At 40.6% G+C, this 23,909-nt stretch overlaps 1 protein-coding gene across 1 annotated transcript; it reads right to left on the bottom strand.

Annotated features, from left to right (window-relative positions):
- Positions 1–1,179: 1,179 nt before the first annotated feature.
- Positions 1,180–21,572, bottom strand: ptchd4 (patched domain containing 4). The gene is made up of 3 exons (XM_053484315.1): positions 21,015–21,572; positions 9,622–10,102; positions 1,180–3,089 (listed from the first exon to the last, which is right to left on the bottom strand). Exons 1-3 carry the CDS (start codon positions 21,570–21,572, stop codon positions 1,438–1,440), a joined length of 2,691 nt encoding a protein of 896 aa, XP_053340290.1. The 3' UTR covers positions 1,180–1,437.
- Positions 21,573–23,909: the final 2,337 nt, after the last annotated feature.

Raw genomic sequence — 23,909 nt, 5'->3', positions numbered from 1 at the left:
TTAGAAAATGATTAAAAAAAAAATGAAGCCTGGCATTTTATTTCTATAATTGTAGGGTATGTATGAAACCTTCTTTTTTGTTTGTTTTTATATTTTTACTGTTGTTACATAGCCCATAGTAACAGTACTACACTATTGTTATTGTTCTGTATTATAGTATCTTTATGTGCCGTGTAACTAATATTCGTTATATTCTATGTTCTAGCGATTATTCCAACTAGTGCATTTACTTCCTGCAGTCTTTGTTCTTCCTACAGCTACTCTGCAGCACTTGTTTCTTGGTGCATATCTACTGTAATCCTATAACACATTGGGTTAGGTATAATCCTATACACAAGCTATAATCGCATTGCTGTCAGATCATAGACGCTTGGATTGTACACAGTCTTAACAGTAAATAAATTTAATTAAAAAAGAAATAACAATAATAATTATAAGCATCTGGCAAAAAAAAAAAAAAAATTGCAAATGTAAGTGAACACACAGTTGATGCAAAGATCTGATGCTCAGCATAATTGATCATTCTTTCACTACCACTTTCAATCCTGACACAACGTCTACTGTAGTGTGTTAACTTCAGCTACTACATTGTAATCTGGACACGTAAAAATGTACTTGAAACGATCGGTTCATTCTCAGCACATGCTTGTTGTTTCTCGTATTACACCTTCAATATGCTGCAGAAGAAATGGAAACATGGACAAATTACAAATCCTGTTCCAGTGTAATGTCGTAAGGTTGTACCTTCCTGTTAATTTGCGTAAAATCGACAGTGTATAACATCTGCTCGGCTTAACTATAATCAAAAAACCAAAGACTCATGCTACATTAATGAAATCTTGCTCATTAGCTTTTGCACATGTTCAATAACCAGGACACTAATGACTGAATTCCAGGTCTGTACATTGTCTCGTCTAATAAAAATACACAATCAGCACACAGGATGTTTACTAATCTTAAATCTATCATTATCATTCAGAATTATTCCTAATGATTTCTGCCCACATTTAGGATGTAGGCTACAATTTTGGACAATTTAAGACTTGATAGCATTAGTACAGTACAAATCTGTCTCTAGTCTCAGTTCCTAACAACATGCTTGAGAAATACCACCCTCTCGTCTTTTTTTTTATTTTTTTTTTTAGCAGTTTGTGCTACTATTTTAACATGAGCTGCAGGCTTTACTGCCCAGACATCTAATTTGTATCTTACCCAAAGAACGACAGAAGCAGGCAGATGCTATATACTAGTCTGGATGAATGGTACAACATAAGAAGACTTTCTGCTTTAGACAGTATGTGCGCCCCTTAGTGAAGTAATAGAGGGTCATCCCACTCGAAAATGTGGATCCTTTGTGACCCCCATGACCTATGAAATGCTACATGTAATTTTCGTCCTGCTGGACGGGACATTTCCTGTTACACTCACACAAACATCTTAGACGCTGGTCACATGGTCAGGGTTCTCTCTGACTTCGATGCACTCAATCTCCTCCCGCTCGCGCTCCCTCTCCCGCTCTTTCCTCTTCGCACGTTTCTTTTTCTTGTGCCTTTTCTTGGAGGGAGGGAAAAAAGTCAAGAAGACTGGAAGGATTATGAAACAGTGCAACACTGTACACCCGGTGGTTAGTAGTGAGCACTTGAACAGTGTGTAGGTCAGGTTGGAAGGCACAAAGAGCAGGGGCATGATCCCAATCACAAAGCATGAGGCGTTCTGTAAAATGGCTGCCCCATGCTCTTCGAGCGAAATCTTGATGCATTGAGTCCTGGTGTGCTCAGTGGCCAGTACAAATGTGTAGAGGTGAGGGGCACAGTGATCCATGGCAAAGTTGAGAGTATAAATAAGGCACAGGATAGAGATACTGTCCATATCTACATTCCAGAGTGTCATGAGGCCGAGGACACCCAGCTCCACAGAGGTGACGGTCAGAATCAACCAGAAGTTCCCTAAGGGGTTGATGACAAGGAAGAAAGTGAGGATGAGGATGGTCAGGACGCTGAAACCTGAAGTTAGAATTGGGGACACAACCGAGGAACTATAGCGGTCCATGAACACGAAGGTAGGGTTGAAGACGATGAACTTAATGCTGTTTATAAGGGAGAGGGGCCTAAGTCTCTCGAGCAGCTCCACCACCTCCTCCCTTGTCTTCTCCGTGGTCCTGGCTACCAAGTACATCCTGGATGCGATGATGTCATACTCGTCTCCATTTTTGGAAAAAATGATGTCTTCTGTGAAGTGCTGGTACTCCGGTCTCTTTAGAAATGAAGTCTTGAGAATATTTATGAAATCGCTTTTGGTTGATGCACTGACGTTGGTGACTTTCAAATAATTGAAATAATTATCGATCCATGAAATCTTATTGAAACCCTGCCCTAGTGTCTTGAGGTGCTCCTGTACCGTGGAGTTCCAGTATTCGATAGGCTCATAGATGTAGAATCCTATCACTGGGCTGTAGTTGCTGAACAGTTTCTGCTGGGTCAGGGCAAATGACACACTGGGTGAATTGCTGGCTAATAAATTCACTATATTATAGCCGTCACTGATTTGTAAACATCCCATGAATGAAAACGAGGCATAAATCAGGTAGAGAATGACCACAAAGGGCTTGACATATGTGTTGGTAATCCACTCTGTGTAATGCTCCCTCAGGAAGTGCTGAATAAAGTGATTCTGGTACGGCATACTCTCGTGGTGCGTGGAGAGATCATGGCCATCACTCATCATGGTCTTGAACCACGTGGGCTGGCGGTCCAGGTATTCGACAGATGGAATCTTGCAGCAGAAAACACTGTGGTAGCGGTTCTGCTCAAGTTGGCCGGCAAACACCAGGCAGGAGCCGTAAAAAGAAAAGACGTAAAAGTAATTGACCAGGATGGCCACGCACATGCTCTGACAGAACACCTTGACCGACTCGATGTTGGTGAAAGGACTGGCACCCATGCCAAACGTAATAATGTAGAGTGAACTCGTCATGGTGTAGCATACCATCACATCGGCAAAGGCATCCGCCACCCGCTCTTTGAAGGGCAGACTCTCACGGGTTCTTCTCCAGCCAGCCAGGAGCTCAAACACTCCTTTGGTTCCATGACCTGTAAAGAAACACAATTGTTTAATGGATTTAAATATCTACAAAGTGATTCTGTGAACTGGTAACATGCTTTTTAGGCTTTCACATCAGACAGCAGGGTTGCGTGTACCGCTTAACAAACAGAACAGATTATTAGGTATGCTGTTAACACACAGTGGTCTAAAAGTGTCAGGCAGGTCAAGTTCCAAAAAAAGTGAAGATCCAGAAGAAAACAAAGGCATTGGGGCTCCCTGTAAAATAAAGTGCACAACACAGATACAGAACATCCATGACATTATATACATTATACATATAAAAAATCTTCACACTGAAGGCCTCTGACTTGGCAGCTTTCAAAAATCCTAAACATTTCTTTGTGTTTCTTCCACACAGAGATGATTTCCTCCTTCAGTGCAACCCAAAACGTCAAAAGTGGTGTTAGGTCTGGTTCTGTTCCATCTCTGCTACTGTTAGCTTCAAAGCCATGATGGGTTCGAAATAAAAAAATATGAACGCCTGTGAAGCCTCATAGCAGGCGCTCCAGATCATAAGATATGTATATTAGATCCTGTACCGACACATTTTCTTAAACAGATAGTACCAGCAATAACAGAACCCCTGTTGAGAATAATTAATTCTTCACTCAGCATTGGATATGTTCCAAAATCTTTTAAATTAGCAGTTATTAAACCAATAATTAAAAAACCTGACCTCGACCCCTGTCAGCTGTCCAGTTACAGACCAATATCAAACCTCCCCTTTATCTCTAAGATTCTGGAAAAGATAGTAGCGGAGCAGCTATGCTCATATATACATAGAAATGGCATACATGAACTGTATCAGTCAGGATTTAGGCCTCATCACAGTACAGAGACAGCGCTCGTTAAAGTAGTAAATGACATTCTATTGGCCTCTGATCAGGGTTGTGTAACTATGCTTGTATTACTTGACCTCAGTGCAGCTTTTGACACTGTTGATCACGCTATTCTTCTTCACAGATTAGAAAATGTAGTGGGAATTAAGGGTACAGCCCTCTCCTGGCTCAGATCCTATCTGACCCATCGTTATCAGTATGTAGACTTAAATGGTGATTATTCTGCATGTTCTCTAGTGGAGTTTGGCGTTCCGCAGGGTTCAGTTTTAGGTCCACTGCTTTTTTCCCTTTACATGCTTCCTCTGGGCAACATAATCCGTAAGCATGGTATTAGTTTTCATTGTTATGCTGACGATACACAGTTATATGTCTCAGCAAAACCTGATGAGAAAAAACAGCTTACTAAAATTGAGCAATGTGTGCAGGACATAAGAAATTGGATGCTAATAAACTTCCTTCTGCTAAATCCGGATAAGACAGAAGTTCTAGTCATAGGACCGCATACAGCTAGGAGTAAAATTTTAGATCACACCGTAACTTTAGATGGCCTTTCTGTTCCATCAAATGCAACAGTGAAAGACCTTGGTGTGATTATTGATTCCAGCCTTTCATTTGAAGCACATGTAGATAATATTACCAGGATAGCATTCTTTCACCTCAGAAATATTGCCAGAATAAGAAATTTATTGTCGCTAAACGACGCAGAAAAACTAGTTTTATCACCTCTAGGTTGGACTATTGTAATGCCTTACTGTCTGGTTGTTTAGCTAGATGCATAAATAAGCTTCAGCTAGTCCAGAATGCAGCAGCGAGAGTCCTCACCAGAACCAGAAGATATGAGCACATCACCCCTATCTTATCTTCACTCCATTGGCTCCCTGTGAAATTTCGCATTGATTTTAAAATACTACTCTTGACATATAAAGCATTAAATGGTCTCGCGCCGCAGTACCTGAGCGAACTGCTAGTGTCTTACGATCCGCCACGCCTACTTCGATCAAAGGATGCAGGCTGCTTGTCAGTACCGCGTATTATGAAAAATACAGCTGGGGGCAGAGCTTTTTCTTACAAAGCCCCAAAGTTATGGAATAGTCTTCCAAATAGTGTTCGGGACTCAGACACAGTCTCAGTGTTTAAGTCAAGGCTAAAAACCTATTTATTTAGCCAAGCATTTTTATAAATAGATTTGCCATAGGTAAAGGAGCAGATCTGGGGGACTCATGGACGTAGAGTATTATGGTGAACTGGTATGTTTGGATGCTGTCCTCCTCACTCTCATTGATCACTCAGGTTTGCTGAGGCTCAGGTTTACATGTCAGGAAGCCCTCATGTTTGTGTTTCCTTCTGGCTCTCCCTTTTAGTTATGATGTCATAGTTAGTCCTGCCGGAGTCTCTGCTTGCACTCTACAGTTAATATACATTCACATTATACATTGTGTGACTGTGACCATACCTAACTGCCATCTCTCCTCTTCTTCTCTTTCCCCCCCTCTTTCTTTTTCCTCTCTCCTCCTGTCCCCCCTTTCACTCTTTCTCTCTCTCTCTGTCGAGCTACACATGTCGTTCCTGAGCTGCCAGTGATCCAGACTCCCTCTGCCCTCCGGACCTGTCTGACCCATCCTGGTGCCCCGCTTCTGGCTGAAGATCTCGTCACATGGATGCCCCGTGTGTCTTTCTGGGATGCGTCTGGTGTCTGGGAATGATTCTCTCTACCTAGAAAATGGTTCTGGCCTTGACTGGTGTTGGCAACTGTTTCTCTGGGGACTTGACAGTTCGATAGTTCATGACTGGAACTTCTTACAAGTCTACCTGGGTCTTCAATAACTACCTGGACTCCAAATTAACATCAATTAACATCAGCTATTATAGCTGAACTGCCTCCCACCCTACACACTGTATAAATGCAGATCATTTACTGCTTTCTGTTTCACCCAAATGAGGATGGGTTCCCTGTTGAGTCTGGTTCCTCTCAAGGTTTCTTCCTATTACCATCTCAGGGAGTTTTTCCTTGCCACTGTCGCCCTCGGCTTGCTCACCAGGGACAAACTGACCATTTTGATTCATACAAATTCACATTTTATACAAACTTAAATAATTCTTTTGACTGTGTAAAGCTGCTTTGCGGCAATGAAAATTGCTAAAAGCGCTATACAAATAAAATTGAATTGAATTGAATAAGAGCTTTACTTTTTTTAAAAAGTTTAAATTTTATTAATAGTACTTTACTGAGCAGCCGCTTCGTATGGATAAAATGGGGTACATTTTTAAACCTTCTAGTTCCAGTAAGAATTTTTGTTGCCAACATTACAGTCACTGAAGCAAGTTCTAAGGTTCTAAGTTGTTTTTGAAAGTGTTTTTGAATGACTTAAATGATTAAATGACGTCTGAACAACATTGCTTACATGATGACAAGGTGACGTTGAACGAGTGTTAACACAATGTTACAAAAAACGATGGCCTGAACAGGACTAAAGCTCCAGTTGTTGTGGTGGGATCACTGCGTGCTGACCCTTCACCACTAGGACGAATGCGTCCTGGCTGGAAGAACACTCGGAATCGTGGAAGTTCAAAGCTGTACTAAGGTCAATGAACTGCCTTTCTTTTTTCTCCTGCATCCAGATTTTTAAACAAACTTTTCTCTAAAATAAACAGCTATTAATAATTTAATTAGTGGAGATTTTATCCTTACTGTAGTTGCGACTAAAAGCCAGTCTGATGGAGAAGATTGAGGGTCAGATGGTTTACTGACAGCGATGATGATTCAGGAATAATTTTGCTTTTACTCTTCTGTTCACTGTTTATTATTAAATTGAATTTCTTCAAGAATTCAGCTCAGAGTCTGAATAATCAGCACTACTCTGAATAACCCGCGGTTTCTGACTCATCTTGGTGCAAATGTCAATTTTAGTGATGTTCAATCAATCATCACTATCATCGAAGTATTAATTAACAGAAACAGACAGGATTGAATTTTGACATCTTTGTGTTCTGCTGGTCTCCACCTCTCGTCTCCGCACTGATAATCCTCCTCTTTCAAAAATTCAGGAGGGGATGAGTTTCACTGCTTATGGATGTTGGGTTGGGGGTAAAACTTTAAATAGCCGTAATCTCAGCCAGACTTCCTGTCCTCAATGTCTGTGTTTTCCTTCGGTAAGAAGATGCACCCTGTCTCTCACGGCAACATTTCATGCGTGTGAAATAAAATCTTCTGTGCACCACTGAACGTTACTGAGATTTCCTCAGCGCACCATGCTGCTCCTGTCTTGGAGCTATCTGCATTTATGACTCACCTCCTGATGCTGTGGATAATCTCATCTGGATGTACCAGAGGATAGACCAAAAAAACACATCTTACGTCTTTGACTCACCTTAAGTGGATCACAAACATTAACACATATTTTCCCTTTACTTCTGTTTGTTATAGGAGCACATGGTCACCAAGCACATGGTCAACACATGCAGACCTCCATTTTGCAACTTATTCAGATGGTTTGCTGTTAAATGTTCGCACCTGAAGCCGCCGCAGCCAATCAGCTCTCAGATGGAACCATGTGTTCTGGTTTCTTATAGAGCGCAACATGATTCAAGAGCGTTAAACCATGAGTCCTGTATTATACAGTGCGTAATGAAGAGAAACAGGAAGTGAAATATGATTATAATTATTGAATTAAATGGTCGTTCTTGTGTGTGTGTGAACATGCACACATCATACCACAGTATGCACCAACAGTTTTATAATGCCATCAGAGAGCGCGTGTGATGTAATGACTTCCGGTTTCTCTGGTATTGACAGATGTAGGATTTTAGCCTTCCATTTGATATGACCACTGTTCAGGCTGATTAGTGTATATAGACATTGATGAGTCTGTCAGTGGTTTAATGCCATGGAAGACTGTATAAAGGCACTACTGTGACAGTCGTAGAGGTTAAAGTGTAGGAATGTCAGCGTGATGGTTTGCAGCTTATCTGGAGAGCTCCATCCAGTCTACACTTTCCCCATGCTACATGGGACAGCAGTGCTATTTGACTAAAATAGTATCCAAGGAAGGTTTCGCCTGCCATTTAACACCTCTGGGTTGCTCATCCTTGCTTATAAATATTGGATTGGACAGTCAGACATTATACACACAACCTGTATATGATTAAAAGAAGTTTAATAGTTTAAACAGAAAAGACTCTGCATGCATTACTGCATCTTGTCCCATCAGACTGCATATACGACACCACAGTACAACACAATACAGTACAAAACACCACACAACACCACACAACACAACACAACACAACACAACACAACACAACACAACACAACACAATATGCAAGAATGAAGCAGTTGGTTTAAACATTTCCTGAGCCCAGCCAGACACCACCTCTACAGCCATTAAAGAATGTCTGTCCCTTGTCTGTCCCTGAACTCTTATACAGTTATAGCCTCACTGGCCACATCAAAATGAATACATGTACTTCTGCTCATTAATGGCATTATCTTACCATGTCACAGGGATGGACTCTTGCTACCTATTTTATATATTTTATTCCTTATCCATGGGCACTATTCCCGTCAGTGTCCATGGCTCTTCTGAGGGAGTTTTTTTGGCACCTCTCCATTTAAGCATCCTCCTTTACCCGGGGTTGGGACATACACACATCCTAATCTGCCTAATTAGCAGGTTTTTAAACTGTGGAGGAAACCAGAGAACCCAGAGGAAACTCACCAAGCACACAGGTGTGACTCAAGCCCTTGAGCCTGCAGGTGCAAGAACACAGTGCTACCCACTACACCACTGTGCCACCACTACTGTACAACACATTATGTTCGCACAGTGTCTCAACTACATACATTTATAAAATTCTCAAACTTGAAAATTTTAAACCCAATGGAAAGAAAAAAGATACTCATCCAGATTCCAACATCCAAGTCAGTGAGATCAGATGGTTTTCCACGTTCTGAGGTTTGATGTGAATATTAGATGATGCTCTTGACGTGTACCTGCGTCACCTGCTCATTGCATGACCGTGCAAGGGTCGCAGGTGTTCCTATTAATGTGGCTGTAAATAGGAATTGTGCTAAACATTCTGTGTATACTGATTGTGAAGCAGTGGATACATCATCTATCTGATTTACCTTCCTGTTTTTTTGTAATTTATCTAATTTTGCTGCCAAGAAGTGACGTTGACTCGAAGTGGATCTAAAATTAGACGCGCAGCACTCATCCGAATGAAAGTAACTCAGTAATTCCTGCCCTCTCACTGACACGCAGTCATTACACAACTCTTCTGGCCAACAGTCCTATCATGTGCTCCAAAAACATTTCCTCTCACCTGAAGAATTGTATTCTTCTGTTTCTTAAATATAAAAAAAAATGAACATCAAACTCACTGAAAGTCAATGTGACTGTCGTTTCATGCCATGTTTATTGGGGATTTGATTGGAAACAACTTGTGGTTTACTCTTTAAATGTAGATGAATGGCTACCATTTAGGAGATCCACTCCCATGTCAATGTGAGACGTAAACAGGGCACAGAGTTACCCCGCCATATTTTCCTCTATAAATTGTCAATGTGTTTATAGGCTTTTTTTGTTGTTTTAAATCCTCAAAGGTAACAGCTGTGAAAAACCGCCTTCTAGAACACAATTATCAGAATCACATGCAACAAGGGAGAAAAGCTACACATACCCATGGCAAAGAAGGGGATCCCAAGCAGTGTGGAGTTGAACTTGCCATGAGAGATGAAAAAGATTCCAGCAGCGGTGACGTTAGCGCTGCAGACAGTGAGCACGCCGAGCAGTCCCAGGAAGGGCTTACCACGCAGACAGTCACGCATAGAGCTGGAGATGGTGGCAGCCAGCAGCACCAGCACCAGTCCCACCAGCACCTCACCCTTCGCCAGTGCGCCCGTAGCATGGAAGTCACGCCACAGACCGAACGATGTTAATGCCTGCACGTGCAGGTCCGGACTGGATGTTGCTAAATGTTGCGCCATCTTGCCAAACTCGTTCTCCCATTTCTCAGCAATAGCATCCTGCACTATGGGAGTCAGCCTACGTAGGTAGTAGGTGATTTGAACAGCCCGTGCTGACTTGACATGCCGCTCACGCCCATGGGATGCCAGCAAGACGCTGCCCAGCTGGTGCCCGATAAATGCCACTCGGCCATCCTGGAGAGAAAAGAAAAACAGTTACGACCCTACTGACAGCCTGAAAAATGACTCCATCTACACTTGAATACTCTGTGCACACGGACCTTAACATCCTGTCAGGATTACAGATCATCTCAAATGTTTCCTGTTGCCAAGTACCAAAAGACAAAGGCAAAACTCAGCTTAAACAAAGCAACCTGAGAGGTTCTGTACGGTGTGTAACCCTGGTCCTACAGGTCATGAAAAGACCACCAGAACAAGAAATGAGGTACTCCTGTGTTCTCATCTTCATAGCAAAATTCATATTCAAATGACTTCATATCGTATCGGTTGGTGTAAAGCCAAATGTTGATACTGCGGTCAAACTACTGAAAATGTCTTTTGGGTTTGTAACACAGAAAAAGGCAGAAAACACCCATAATGCTGATCGGATATATGCTGAGAACACTTAACAAGGAGAACATTAAAAGTTATGATACTGCTCTGCACTGATATTATATTTGATATTATTGTACTAAGAATTTAAATATAAACAGGATAAACTGTTTTCAGACTACAGTTCCATCTCAGCCTTCAGGTTCCTTCTTTGATTCTTTGATTAGGTACAGCATGTGTGTTAGTCCCCAACACTGCGACCACATAACTCACTCTTTGCAAACAGTGAGCAGTGTTTAGTGTTTAGCTATTCTATAGGTGGAGTATGACAGTTGAAATGTTTCCTTGTTACTGTAGTTCATTAATTCCTGGGCACATGTGATTCGCTGTGAGACAACAGGATGGACAGCACGAGTCACTTTGGCCTAAAGGTAGCTCTTAAGAGAGGTCTGAATCTATAAAAGAGTCATGTGGAGTACTTCTGACCTCATAACTACCCCCATTCTGTCTTAAAATTTATTCTGAATTGCACTTCATTGCTCAAGTCCGGGTGTAGTGGTTAGCACTGTCGCCTTGCACCTCCAGGGTCCGGGTTCGATTCCTGGCCAGGCTCGATTTCCGTCTCTGTGTGCATGGAGTTTGCATGTTCTCCTCGTGCTTGGTGGGTTTCCTCCGAGTACTCCGGTTTCCTCCAAAGATATGCAGGTTAGGCTAATTGGCATTCCCAAATTGCCCATAGTGTGTTTGTGTGTGTGCCCCCTGCGATGGATTGGCACCCTGTCCAGAGTGTACCCTGCCTCGTGCCCTAAGCCTCCTGGAAAAGGCTCCAGGTCTCCGCGACCCTGAATACAGGATAAAGCGGGATAGAAGATAAGAGTGAGTGAGTGAGCGAGTGAGTGAGTGAGTGGTCAAGTCTGCTAAAGGATACTTGTTTTACAAACCTGTTGTTAGAGTTTATTTTTTGCAGTAAGAGAGAGCATTGACATACAGTAGAGTCACAGACACGCTGGTTGTTATACATCTGGTGAGAACTGATGTTTTACTCTCGAGGTTGCCATCCCACCATTTCATAGAGAGATTGTAAATACTCCTGTAACTCATCAACTAGGCTTGCATGGTACACAAGTCAACTTCCTGACAGTCTGCACGAGGGTCAGTTAACTTTTAGTTCTAGAATTGACATACTGTACATCAGATCAGGAGCTTCATCTGGTTCATCACCTGATCCTGTTCCAGTCTGCACAGCTGTGTGTGACTATAAAGAATCTTACACTTAATTATGGTAAAAATCATAATCCTGATTATCTTCGTGATACTGAGATCACGATTATTTGAAACATTAGGACACAAGGTGGGGTACAAACCCTGGACAGGGTGTCAATCCACTGCAGGGCACACACACATACACACACTCACATGCTCATTCACACACTACAGGCAGTTTGGGAATGCCAATTAGTCTAATCTGCATGTCTCTGGACTGTGCAAGGAAACTGGAGTACCTGGGGAAACTCCAACATACTCTACTTTTATTGTAAGATGTCTCCTTGGATTCAGAACAGAAGACAGGGTTTCACCTTGTTGAAAAGGACTTGGCCAGTTGTTCTATCTGTTTCTCTAGGTTCCCCTGCCTGGTCCCGGAGTCCCCCAGTCATTTCATCTCGTTCAATTCAATTCAATTTAAAAATTCAGTTTTATTTGTTTATGTTTTTTATAATGGATATTGTGAGGCTTTACCTAAATAAAAACATTTATAGTGTTATCAGGTTGAGCAATATGAGGAAACTTTAAGACTTCTCTCGAGCCCCTCCTCATCTGGGTGACACGGGGCCATAAATACTGTAAATCCCTTCTATAGCTGTGTGCTGCGCCCCAGGTCAACATCTTTTATACACATTAAAGTGATTTATACACATTAAAGAGTTTTACTGGTCCCAGCACACCTTATTCAACTAATCAGCTAATTACTGACCTCATCGCAGTGGGGAAAAGTGGAATCTGTTCTTGTGTTTGGTGAGCCCCAGTTCAGCATCGAATTTATGTCACATTTCACTTCATGTTCCATAAGACAGTATGGACAGTAGACACCCAGGACTTTTAATGAATTTAAATTTTTTCAAAAAAAAAAAAAAAAAGAAAGAAAGAAAAAAAAAATACAAGTGTTCTAAAATTTAGTTTGGCCGTAATTGTATTGTGGCAGTTCTTTTAATATCAAAAAACATTTAGTCATTTTTAAACTTAAAAGAGATTTGAACTGGCAGCCCAGCAGGGAGCTGCCTCCCGTCCCCTGTCCTGTTCAACATCAGATTCATGATACTTTACACAAAAACACCCAACAGTTTCCCCATTCACTCCTCGTCTATACTGACTAATACTGTGTACAGGGTCGCGGGGGGGCTGGAGCCTATCCCAGGAGACTTACCCGGGGTACACCCTGGACAGGGTGCCAATCCATCGCAGGGCACACACACATACACACACTCACACTACGAGCAAGTATGGGAATGCCAATTAGTCTAATCTGCAGTTTTTGGCCTGTAGGAGGAAACCGGAACATCTGAAGAAAACCCACCAAGCATGGGGAGAACATCCAAACCCTATGCACACGAAGGTGGGAATCAAACTTGGCCGGGAATTGAACCCAGACCCTTGGGGTGCCAGGCGACAGTGCTAATGACTAAGCCACTATGCCACCGCAACAGTTTCATGACTAGTTTTACACCAGAATTAAGTGTATAAAAATATAAAATATTTTTTTTCTGATTGAAAATCTGATATTTTGATTAACTGTGAACACCAGTGTGGTGCTGGACCACTGGGTCACTGCAGTCAGGGTTTTAGATCAGGAAGAAAAAAAACAAAACTATAGTTATTGCCAATCAATTCAATCAATCAATCAATCAATCAATCAATCAATCAATCAATCAATCAATCAATCAAACTTTCGGTGCTTGTTTTTCCACACACCACAGCTTATACTATATATAAGTACATTACATTACAGCATTTGCCTGATGCCCTTATCCAGAGCTCTTTATCCGTCTAATCAGCTGAGGGTTAATGGCCTCGCTCGAGGGCCTAACAGTGGCAACTTTGTTGAGCGATTAGAACCTGGAACCTTCCGATTACTAGTCCTTGACTTAAACTAACCGGAGCTACCCTCGCCCTGTACACTGTATGTCATAGGCTATACTGTAGCAGGTGAAAAATTACATCTATTTTTGATTCTGTAACAACACAGTTTGCCTATCAATCCAAAGTTAAATTGACCAAAGTGGGATTCATTCCAAAAATCAATGATGATGATGATTATTATTATTATTATTATTATTATTATTATTATTATTATTATTGTTGTTGTTGTTGTTATTACTATTATTATTATAACTGTATAGCTTCATCATTTTATTATTAATAAGCGAGTCTGCAGGAAGCTGTGGTGGTGTGCTATATTAATTTATATACACATTATATTACACATTGCTATTAAAACTGATTTATTATTCCTACATCATCACATCACTTTTAATCACAATGAGAGGGAATTTGCTTCATGCAGACAGCACAGTTCATCACTAAAGACGTTTTTGCTGTTCACTTTACTCAAACCTGCACACACAGCAGGTTTTATAAAGACACTGTAAAATTTTGGATTGGACCAGATGATCAGCAAAGGTTGAACAGCTATGAAGTCTCAGACACGTACTGTATCAATCAATTTATAATGTATTATAGAAGCTGGAAAGTCACATCTGTAAAAGCCAGTATGACAGAAATCAGACCACACTGACAATCTGGCATTTCTTAAATATTTATAACAGATAAGGCAAATGGTCAATATCTTGTTTATTTAATGTTCCGGATTCTGAACAATTTTATGTCCTGGTTTTAACTGGAAGCTAATGTGTGATACTGACCGTGTTATGTGTGTAAAGGTCTGAATGTTTTGATTTATTATTTCATCTAAAATGTTTTACACCTGTGCCTGTTGCTCACTTCATTCTTTCCTGTGTCAGATGCAAGATAATAAAAAATAAGCCATGTTTTCCTAACCTAAAGCTTAATGCATCACCGTGGGCATTAGGCTGGAGCTAGAGGAGGCTGTTAGATGCCTGTTAGTGCTGCTCGTGTCCCCCAAAAATATTATAACAAACACTGTCCATAAGCCAAATAAATCATGTATGTATATAAGCTTTCTCTATACTGTAACATAATTACTCTTTAATATATGTTCAATGCACTCCTGTTTATTTATTATTTCTTTTATCAATAAATGAAGTTCATGTCTTTAATCCAATTGTCATCGAAGCACTTTTTAAAATTTCTTTAACTGGGCGTCCCTCAGCTGACACGGCGTTCACAGCATCACAGATCTTCAGATCTTCCATCACAGAGTGTTTAATTTCCCTGTAACACCAGCACTCACGCTCTGGAAGATCACATGTTCACATGCTTTCTTTAGGGTGATTACAAAGTGCTTCCGTTTGACTAATGCTGTCGTTCTTCTTCTTCTCACCACCCGGTTTGCAGACAGTACAACATGCACCTGTCCTTACATTTTATTCGAGGTGTTACTTGAGATAATTAAATGCTAATTCTATTCACCTCGAATGTAAGATCAAGTCGGATCCATCATTCAGCTCAGCTGGGTATAAGCAGGCTGAGATGGTTGAGAACATTTCATGCATCTGGCGTTCACTTGTCTTATTTTTTCTCTTCACAAAAATAACTTGAGAAAAATTGAGAAAGAATATTGCTGCATACAGTCAGGCCCACTGTATATTGTTAAAGGTGTTATACAGATATAGATTGAATAATCTAATGAATAATTAGGTATAAACTCCACAGCACACTGTAAACCCTAATGTTGTCTTTACTTATACAATCAAGTAATGTTGACTAAACATTACTTAAAATTTTGCATTTTAGACCCATCACTTAAAAATATAAGTTCATTTAACTTATTTACCATCAAAATGCATAAACTTAAGATTTCAAGTGTTGTGAACTCAAAATCATGATTAATCCTTTGGGGGAAAAAGCATTTTCAAAAGGTCAATTTTCACAAATGTAATGTGGCGTGGGCGGGGCGGCGGCTGACGACCAGCATGCTTTGCGGGGATGTCGGTGTGTTCACCATGTTGGGGAAGGGTGTTTGGGTTAGTGGCTTCGGCCCTGTTTGTGTGTGTGGGTAAGGGGTGACGGGTGAAATGTGCTCCGGTTCATGCTGAGGCTGAATTGGATGGTGGTTCCTGTGTGAATGTGCTGCTCATGCCGTACATGCTGTGTGCCTAATAAAATACTGTCCAACATTCTTTCCGGTGGAAAATTGTGGCATTTTGTCGATAAAAAAAATCTAAGCTTAAAAATGCTGTTCATTGTTTTATTTCAGTTTGGTGTGCACAAAGCTTGCAGTCAAATATAAGAACATTGTTTAACAGGTTTAAGTTACATTTTCATGTTGAGTTAACTTAAATATATAAGTACACTTAAAAAAAATTTATACCAAGTGAACGCAATTTTTTAAGTACATTAAATAAGTGCTAAGTTTGTTGAACTAAATGATTTAAGTACAGTCTACAAAACCGCCAAGTTAAATAAACTTAAATATGCAAGTTTTGGAAGATTCCATTACTCAATTAAATTGAGGCAACGAGTTTACTCAATCAAATTAGTCCAATTAACTTATTAGGGTTTTCAGTGCAGGCTCTTCCCCGAGGTAGATAAACTCAACACCTGCTGCCACATAGCGCTCATCCGGACTAGTCAAACACCTTATCCAGTAAAGCTCAATACCACTGCACACCACACCTTATAGAACACTAAACACGTTGTATACGAGCTTTAGAGAGGAAAAAACACTTCACTTGTGTGTAGGTGTTCCTATTAAAGTGGTCAGAAAAATCAATGTGTGGGTTTTGGCATTCAGCTAGAAGACAGACAAAGCAAGTATTACTTAAGTATCATCACCATTTCACTCAGTTGAACCCTGGACTGCCTTTAACACTAACACGTCCACAAACAAAATGTGCTGCTAAAAAGAATAAAGACTATAAATTATTGCTCATCATACACAAATGTTATGTATTTCATAAATGAAAGAATAATGGAATGAATGAAGGGTATTTTGTCCACTTGTAAGAGGTTTACAGTTACAGTATGTAACGTTATTGCTACATCTACAACTTCAAAATGAATATCATCTAGCTGGATACTAGGTATGTTGTCATTATTAAGGGTTATATAAATAAATTATATACTGTATGGTGGGCACTGGTGGCTCAGTGGTAGGTGTTTCCCCTGCCATGCGGGAGGCCCGGGTTCGATTCCCAGCCAGGGCCCAAACCCCAGCCGCTGGATGCAGTGCCGGTCCCAAGCCCGGATACAATGGGAGGGTTGCTTCAGGAAGGGCATCCAGTGTAAAAAAAAAAAAAAACCTGTGCCAAGTTGTAGTGCGGACTGGGATTCCGCTGTGGTGACCCCTTACTGGGAGCAGCCGAAAGACCAACAAACATATAAATAAATTATATAACATAAAGTTGCTCATATTTATCTTATACCACAAATATTTAACAATGTCTCACCATGCAGCGTCTATTCCGCTTACACTGTGTAAGATCACAGGGACCTAGGGGACAAGATGGGATCCACCCTAGATAGGGTGCCAACCCATCACACACACATTCTCACAAGAGCCAATCAGTCTTTAGAATATCCTAATCCGATGTAAGGCCTTTTTTTTCTTTTTGGAATTTTAATTTTCTAAAATATTTTTTTATTACCACACAGAATGCTGTGCCGCCTGCCAATGTAAGAATACTTTAGTACACACCCCTTGTAGGATTATAGAGAATTTTGGTAATTTAAATGCAAACATACTTAAATTAAATTATTAATAAATTAATTAACATAAAAATAATTAACAAAAGGACAAAGAATTTGATGTTAGTGTGGCAATACATGGATGGTCACATGAAGAAATTGCGGAATGTAACATGAAATCCATCTGTAGTCGCTTTCAGAAATCCAGATCAGCCAATAAGCCAAAAACACATCAGCTTTCCGCTTAAATCTGATGTCTTGTGTACTGAAAGCAACCACATAGCTCTCGATGGCTATAAGGGTATCTCTGTGTTTCAATTTCTTTTAAAATAGTATTGTGAGGTGCACCATGGCCACAGACAGTGCACACACCTGTGCTAGTGATACAGTATCAGCAGCAAAGGATAAGTGAAGCTGTGAAATGATTTTGGCATAAAGCTTCGCTAAGTATCTACACTACTGTACTGTAATATGGTGGACAACTGCACGAAGTCTGGTTTCACAGAACGGATCTTGTTAGGTGTTTCTTCCTGTTTTTCAGGTGCGTCCAGGGTTATTTTGCTGCACTCATCGTATAAATCAACCTGCGTTCATTTACTAGCATCGACTGCAACGAGTGACTACCATTTGGTACACTTACTGCTGTGTCTGGGGTACGAGTCCCGCTTGGGTCACTGGATTAGTTGCAGAAGAAAAAAAAGGAAAAAAAAAAAAAAAAAAAAAAAGCATGATCCTTTGAATTGTGTATTTCAGGTGAGAGATAAAAATAAATGCTGTTATTAAATGTTGTTTTGACATTGTACGTGTACTTGCAAGCTGCGTGGAGGTCATTCATTCAGTGTTATCCCACTGTCATACAGTCTACATCAGTCCAACTCTTTTTCATTAGAGAGACTTTAACTTTTAAAAAATGACCTAACAGAATCGCAATGTCTGTAATGTCCTACATTAACCTCGTCACATAGTTTTTATAACCCAAACTTACTCCCAGGCATACGATACAGGTAGTTTGTGGAAAACAGATATTTTGTCCCCTTCTCATTTTCAAAATATTGTAAGATAAATGATGTAATAATCCAAAACCGAAGATCTAAACAAAGCCAGGAAGACAAGCTTTTCCCCCATCTCAGGTTTGCAGTGGGTAGAGGAGGGTCTGATAATACTGTCAGCTGGCAGATTCTATGTAATTCTACAGTAATGTGCAGTAAAAAAAAAAAGCACAAAGTACAATTATATAAAAAATGAGTGAATAATCATTATAACATATCAGTTCTCTAATGTCCACATGGCTGAGACTGTTGATGGTGCTACAGTGACAGGTGAACTTTCAGGTTCCCTGTGCAGAAAGTGAGATCTGCCAGGAAATGTCACCTAAAATTGTACAGATTATTCCATATATATAATATGTGGCTCATCTCTCATTTTATTGGCAGAAAAAAACGTTTTTTCTGAATATTTTTGAATGATAATGCATACAGTACAAGTATAATAAGTATAAGCATGATATATCTAAGTATAACATAATCAGCATAAATGTCACTGCATATCATTGAGGTGTAATATCATGTAAGGATGATAATATTCGACAGTATATCAAACTAACCCAGTATATTGCTTCATTTATTCTTTTTCTTATTCACAAGACACAGACACACACTCTCGGCACTCACTTGTCAATCTACTGTACACTACCTGTCTTTAGACTTGTTAGAGGAATCCAGAGGCAAGAGTCGAACCTTTAACCTCAGTGGCAGGGCAACAGTGCTAACCACTGAGCCATCATAGTGTGTAAAGGTGGTTTACTGTACTGATTGGTTTGTTTATTGTATAGTTTAGAGTCTATTTAAGAGTCCGTTATCTGTATTTATTCTTCTTTGCCCTGTATGTCACTCTGTTATGATCTCATGTCCTACAGTATGTAGTACTGTGATTCTGGGGATTTATTTTTTTATTCCTCAAATGAATTTGCATTATATTGGTCAAACACACAACCATGTATTCATAAAATCGCAAAAGTATGTAATGAAAGACAATAAAAGCTCCTTGAACTTCTAAAATGCAGACTGCCTTATTATTGTTTATTTCTTTATAACAAGGACTTTACAAAACACTGACACTGGAGGCTCCTTCCATAAATGTTAAATAAACATCTCTTTACTGAATGATTCACCATATCAACTATTACACACGCTGGCTAAATAACATTGTGTGTTTTCTTTTTCTTGTCAGTTTGTTATAAATATTAGATTAGAACCATGAAACATCTTCTGTCTCTGGCAGAGTTACGAATTTTAACAGTTCTGATGTAGAATTATCATTATTCATTAGGAATTTTATCATTCAAGATAAAAAACTAACAGTGGTCAGTTTGATGAAGGTGATTCTTGCCAAAGTTCATTTATGGTTAAAAAACAAGAGCAGAACTAGTACTGTTTTATAAATATAAAAAATAAAGGGTTAAATGATAATGTCATAAACTGTGGTGATTAGGTGAAGTAGTGAAATATATTTTGCCCTTTTATAACTTTCTGCAAAAACTCCCTTTTGCATGTTGAAGACATCCAGGTAGAAAACTATTAGAAAAAAAAGCAAAAACAAAAAACAAAAACAAAAAAACAACAACTTTAAAAGAAAATTCAATGAAACACAACAGGAAAGGTTTAAAATTTCAGAATGTCTAGAAATAAATTAGGTCCAACACGTGCAGCTGAAATATTTTTTATAATAACTATGTGCAGTATATTGCCCCCAGAATCTCCCATTTCATCAAAGTGTTTGCTCTCTGTTGCAATGCTTCATTCATAGGTTTCCCTGTGGTGTTCATCTGCAGTTGTGTGCATTATACTCTGGCCATGCTAGATGCATTTGTGTGGCCCTGCATGCACAGAAGCAAAAATTGGACAACTTGACTTTGTGATTCTGCACACACACAAAAAAAATCGATATTTAAGACTTGGACAGGTGTCATGCAGGAAAGCGATCAAATGCACACTAAAGACCTAGGATACAGAAATCCTAATCTGTAGCCTATGTTCATTATACAGGCGTTTTTAAAAAAGACACCAGTAGCACTTGTTCAGGAAAACAAAGCCACACACACACACACACACATCAAGCTTGTGTGCAATGCAGGGCTTTGCAGTTGATTGATAACATGCACACAGGATAAGCAGAGAAGGACTGTGTGTGTGTGTGTGTGTGTGTGTGTGTGTTCTTCATGCCGAGGGTTTCCCTGCGAGCTGCGGTAGCGGTAACGTCACTACAGTCTCCGTTTTATAGGCTGCTGCTGTACTGCAGTTTCATTGTTACATAGCGTTCACGTTGCTTTAGCGTTACCGTGTTCCCATAAACACACACACACACACACACACACACATAGACGCGTGCGCGCAATTTGGCACATCAGCAGCAGTAATCTGTGTCCTCCTGCTGCACCGGGAGCATCAGGGCTGGAGTGTGTGTGTGTGTGTGTGTGTGTGTGCATAAATCAAATACAATGTAACAAATGTATATCATCAGATATAAATACATGTATAGTGTGTGTGTGTGTCCCGCTGCTGCTGTATGAGTGATAGATTTGGCCTATTGCATATAGTGCAGTGTGCACGCTGCCTATTAGTGGATCAATAATATCGACCTATTAATTGTCTTAATTGGATTTTTGCACGTCAAAAAAATTTTTTTTTATAAATGAATGAGTGAATGAGGCAGTGGAAAGCGCCCTCAGTCTTACCCTGAGCGTGGTGTTCGGGTAGCTCACTGGCACTTTAGAGAACGTGTTGTTGTTGAGGACGGCCTCGCGGATGTCCTCGAAGATCGCGATGATATCATCGAGGACGCAGCGGCGCGGCTCGCGCTGGCCGTCGAGCACGCAGAGGTGCGCGAACGTGTAGTTGAAGCCGCGGTGCGCGACGCGCAGCTCCAGCACGCGCCGGTGCACGCGCAGCACCTGCTCGGCCAGCTCGAGCACGTTGGCGCCGCGCTTGGCGAGCAGGATGAGGCGGCCGTAGCGGCCCGGCGTGTGCAGGTCCGAGTACAGGCGGTGCTTCGAGCGCTCCACCGGGAACAGGCTGTCGGCGAGGCGCCGCTCGACCTTGGCGAGGCTGTGCGCGGGCGCGAGCAGCCGCTCCAGGTCAGCCTCGGGCGCGAATCCGCGCAGCGCCGCGCCGCCCAGGAGCGCCGTCAGGACGGCGGGCACGGTCAGGAAGAACACCGGGTGCCGGCTCACGAACAAGCCGAGCCAGTAGAACGAGGCTTTGAGCGCGCCGTAGATCGCTTGCCGCAGCATCATCCACCTCCTCCTCCACCACCTCCTCCTCTCTCTCCTCCTCCACCGCCTCCTCCTCTGCTGCTTTCGCCTAGCAAGTGCATGTGACACGCGCTCCCATGCTGCGGTCCGCAAAAAACAGATTATTGATCCTCCGTGTGTGTGTGTGTGTGTGCTTTTTTTAGTTTCTGCTCAAGACATGCCTCCCTCCTCCTCCTCCTCCCGATACGCGTTAATCTCGCTCCGGTTACAGCAGTGCGCGCGCTGCATTGTTCCTCACTCCAGCTCGGATTGATGTGCTTCACTGCAACTCTGTTCTGTGCCCCCCACAGGGGCAAGGCAGGTTATTTCGAGCTGAGTTTATTTATTTATTTATTTATTTTTTTATATATCCAAAAGCACCCAGGCCAGGTTTTTGCTCTTTTATGGTCCGGATGAAAGAGCAGCAAATGCTGCAGAGCTCTTGATTACTGACTTGTGATGTGAACTTGAACTAAATAAATATGACCTGGAATCCAACAGATACATTTATCAGAGTCTGAATTCTCCCTTTCGTTCTCTCGACGGCGTGATAGGATAAAATACAGCATAAATGATCCTCCTAATGGGATAGTGAAGCATTCCAGTGCTGTCATATGCAGGTACAAGTTTTCTGCTAAGGTGGGTTTGCAGATTTGGAAGTGTAGGGCATGAAGGTAGCCTTGGACTAGAGACTTGGCACATGCAAAATAGATCAAATGTGTTACTAAGCCCTTGAGTGTGTAACTGCTTAAATATGTGCATACAGTATACATTAGACAGAAATATGTGAAAAACTGTACATCTATCTATCTATCTATCTATCTATCTATCTATCTATCTATCTATCTATCTATCTATCTCTATCTGCAACAACAATAATAATGTTTTAGTACAGAGAGGAAAAGTGAAAGAATATAATGGATGCATGAAACAGCCCACAACTATGGTTGCCATGGTTACACAAAATGACGTATTCAGTAATGTTTAGTGCATTAAATTGTGTTTTCATCAAAGATTTTAATAAGCAGGCAATAAGGAAAACTGTACAGATTATTACTACGAACTACTACCTAGCATGATAATTTTGTCAATTAGTGGACCCTCACTGTCACCTACACTAAAGTTTTTATAAAACCTTATATTGTTGTTGTCGATGTAAGAAATTAATTCTTGAAAGTTATTTAGGCCTACAGCTTGGCATGTAGTCAGTTTTACAATATTACACTAATAGAGAGAATATAGAGAAGTCCTGATTGAAATTTGACTTGTTGATTTTACTAATAAGCATCCTATGTGTACTGTATAGGACTGCATGAATGAAAGTGTCTCCAAAATTCCCAGGCATGATGTCCCATATTAATAAATGTCACAAAAATGGTTAATCCTAAACAAAGTGTAAGTCATGTGTCTTTAAAATATGATTTGCTCCCCTCACATGTACACGGTAAAATCCTAGCGTGAGATATACCAGTATTAAAGTGAATGATGGGACCGTTCCTGTGCTAAACAAAAGTAGTAATATAGAAGTAATCAAAACAGCACAGTTTGGTTTTGCTCAAATACATCTGGTTCAACTAATCCATTCATTGCCAAGTTTAGCTGGTGTGTGTAAGTGTTGGTGAATTACAAACTGTGCTTTACGGACTAGATTTAAACAGCCCTGATTTATACTGTTTTTGCCTACTGACTAAATGTGTCCTTTTTTTTATTTGTGTGCCTTATTTTACTGGTTTAATAAATATAGCATACGAATATATATTTATCTGTAAGGACAGTCAGTTTAATATAAACATACATTTAATTAATACAAAGAGACTTTTCACAAATTTTACAAGCTTGGGGTTTTAACCAACACCAGAGCAAACACTCTTTTAACAGGCTAAAATATTGTCATATGCTTATTAGATTACAGGCATAAAATGCAAAATATAATATAAATATTGTACTGTATGCACACAAAACTATATACACCTAGTTTTATTTTTAACAGACATTAAATTGCATCCTACTGTTAGGTCTACGCTGGAAGCAGACACTCACATAGTCCTAAAAGGAGGTCACACAGTTGCACCAGAAAGAAGAGTCTCGTAGAGTAACTCACCCACACAACTGGCACAGCTTCAAGTGACCCCATCCATGGCACAGTCACCACCACAGCCCACCATTATTCTCATCACTCACCCAGTGAAATACCCAGGAGAGCTGGGGCTTTAAGCTACAGGCCCAGGGGGTTTCAGGACTTAATACAATTGCACGGCTAATTAACCTTCTCACTGGAAAGGCTTGTGAAAGGCAATGAGAACTTCACATCTTAAATGAGTGCTTCTCTCAGCTGATTCC

Source organism: Clarias gariepinus, chromosome 23 (genome assembly GCF_024256425.1).
Source record: "Clarias gariepinus isolate MV-2021 ecotype Netherlands chromosome 23, CGAR_prim_01v2, whole genome shotgun sequence".
Classification (NCBI taxonomy): domain Eukaryota; kingdom Metazoa; phylum Chordata; class Actinopteri; order Siluriformes; family Clariidae; genus Clarias; species Clarias gariepinus.
The sequence above is the reverse complement of the archived record's forward strand: the minus strand, read 5'-3'. Positions and strand labels throughout refer to the sequence as shown.

Coding starts and splice junctions, on each gene's coding strand:
- ptchd4 (XM_053484315.1), bottom strand. CDS start 21,572: ATGATGCTGCGGCAAGCGATCTACGGCGCGCTCAAAGCCTCGTTCTAC. Junction 10,103..21,014: donor ACCCGAACACCACGCTCAGG/GTAAGACTGAGG, acceptor TTTTCTCTCCAG/GATGGCCGAGTGGCATTTAT. Junction 3,090..9,621: donor GATCCCCTTCTTTGCCATGG/GTATGTGTAGCT, acceptor GTTTCTTTACAG/GTCATGGAACCAAAGGAGTG.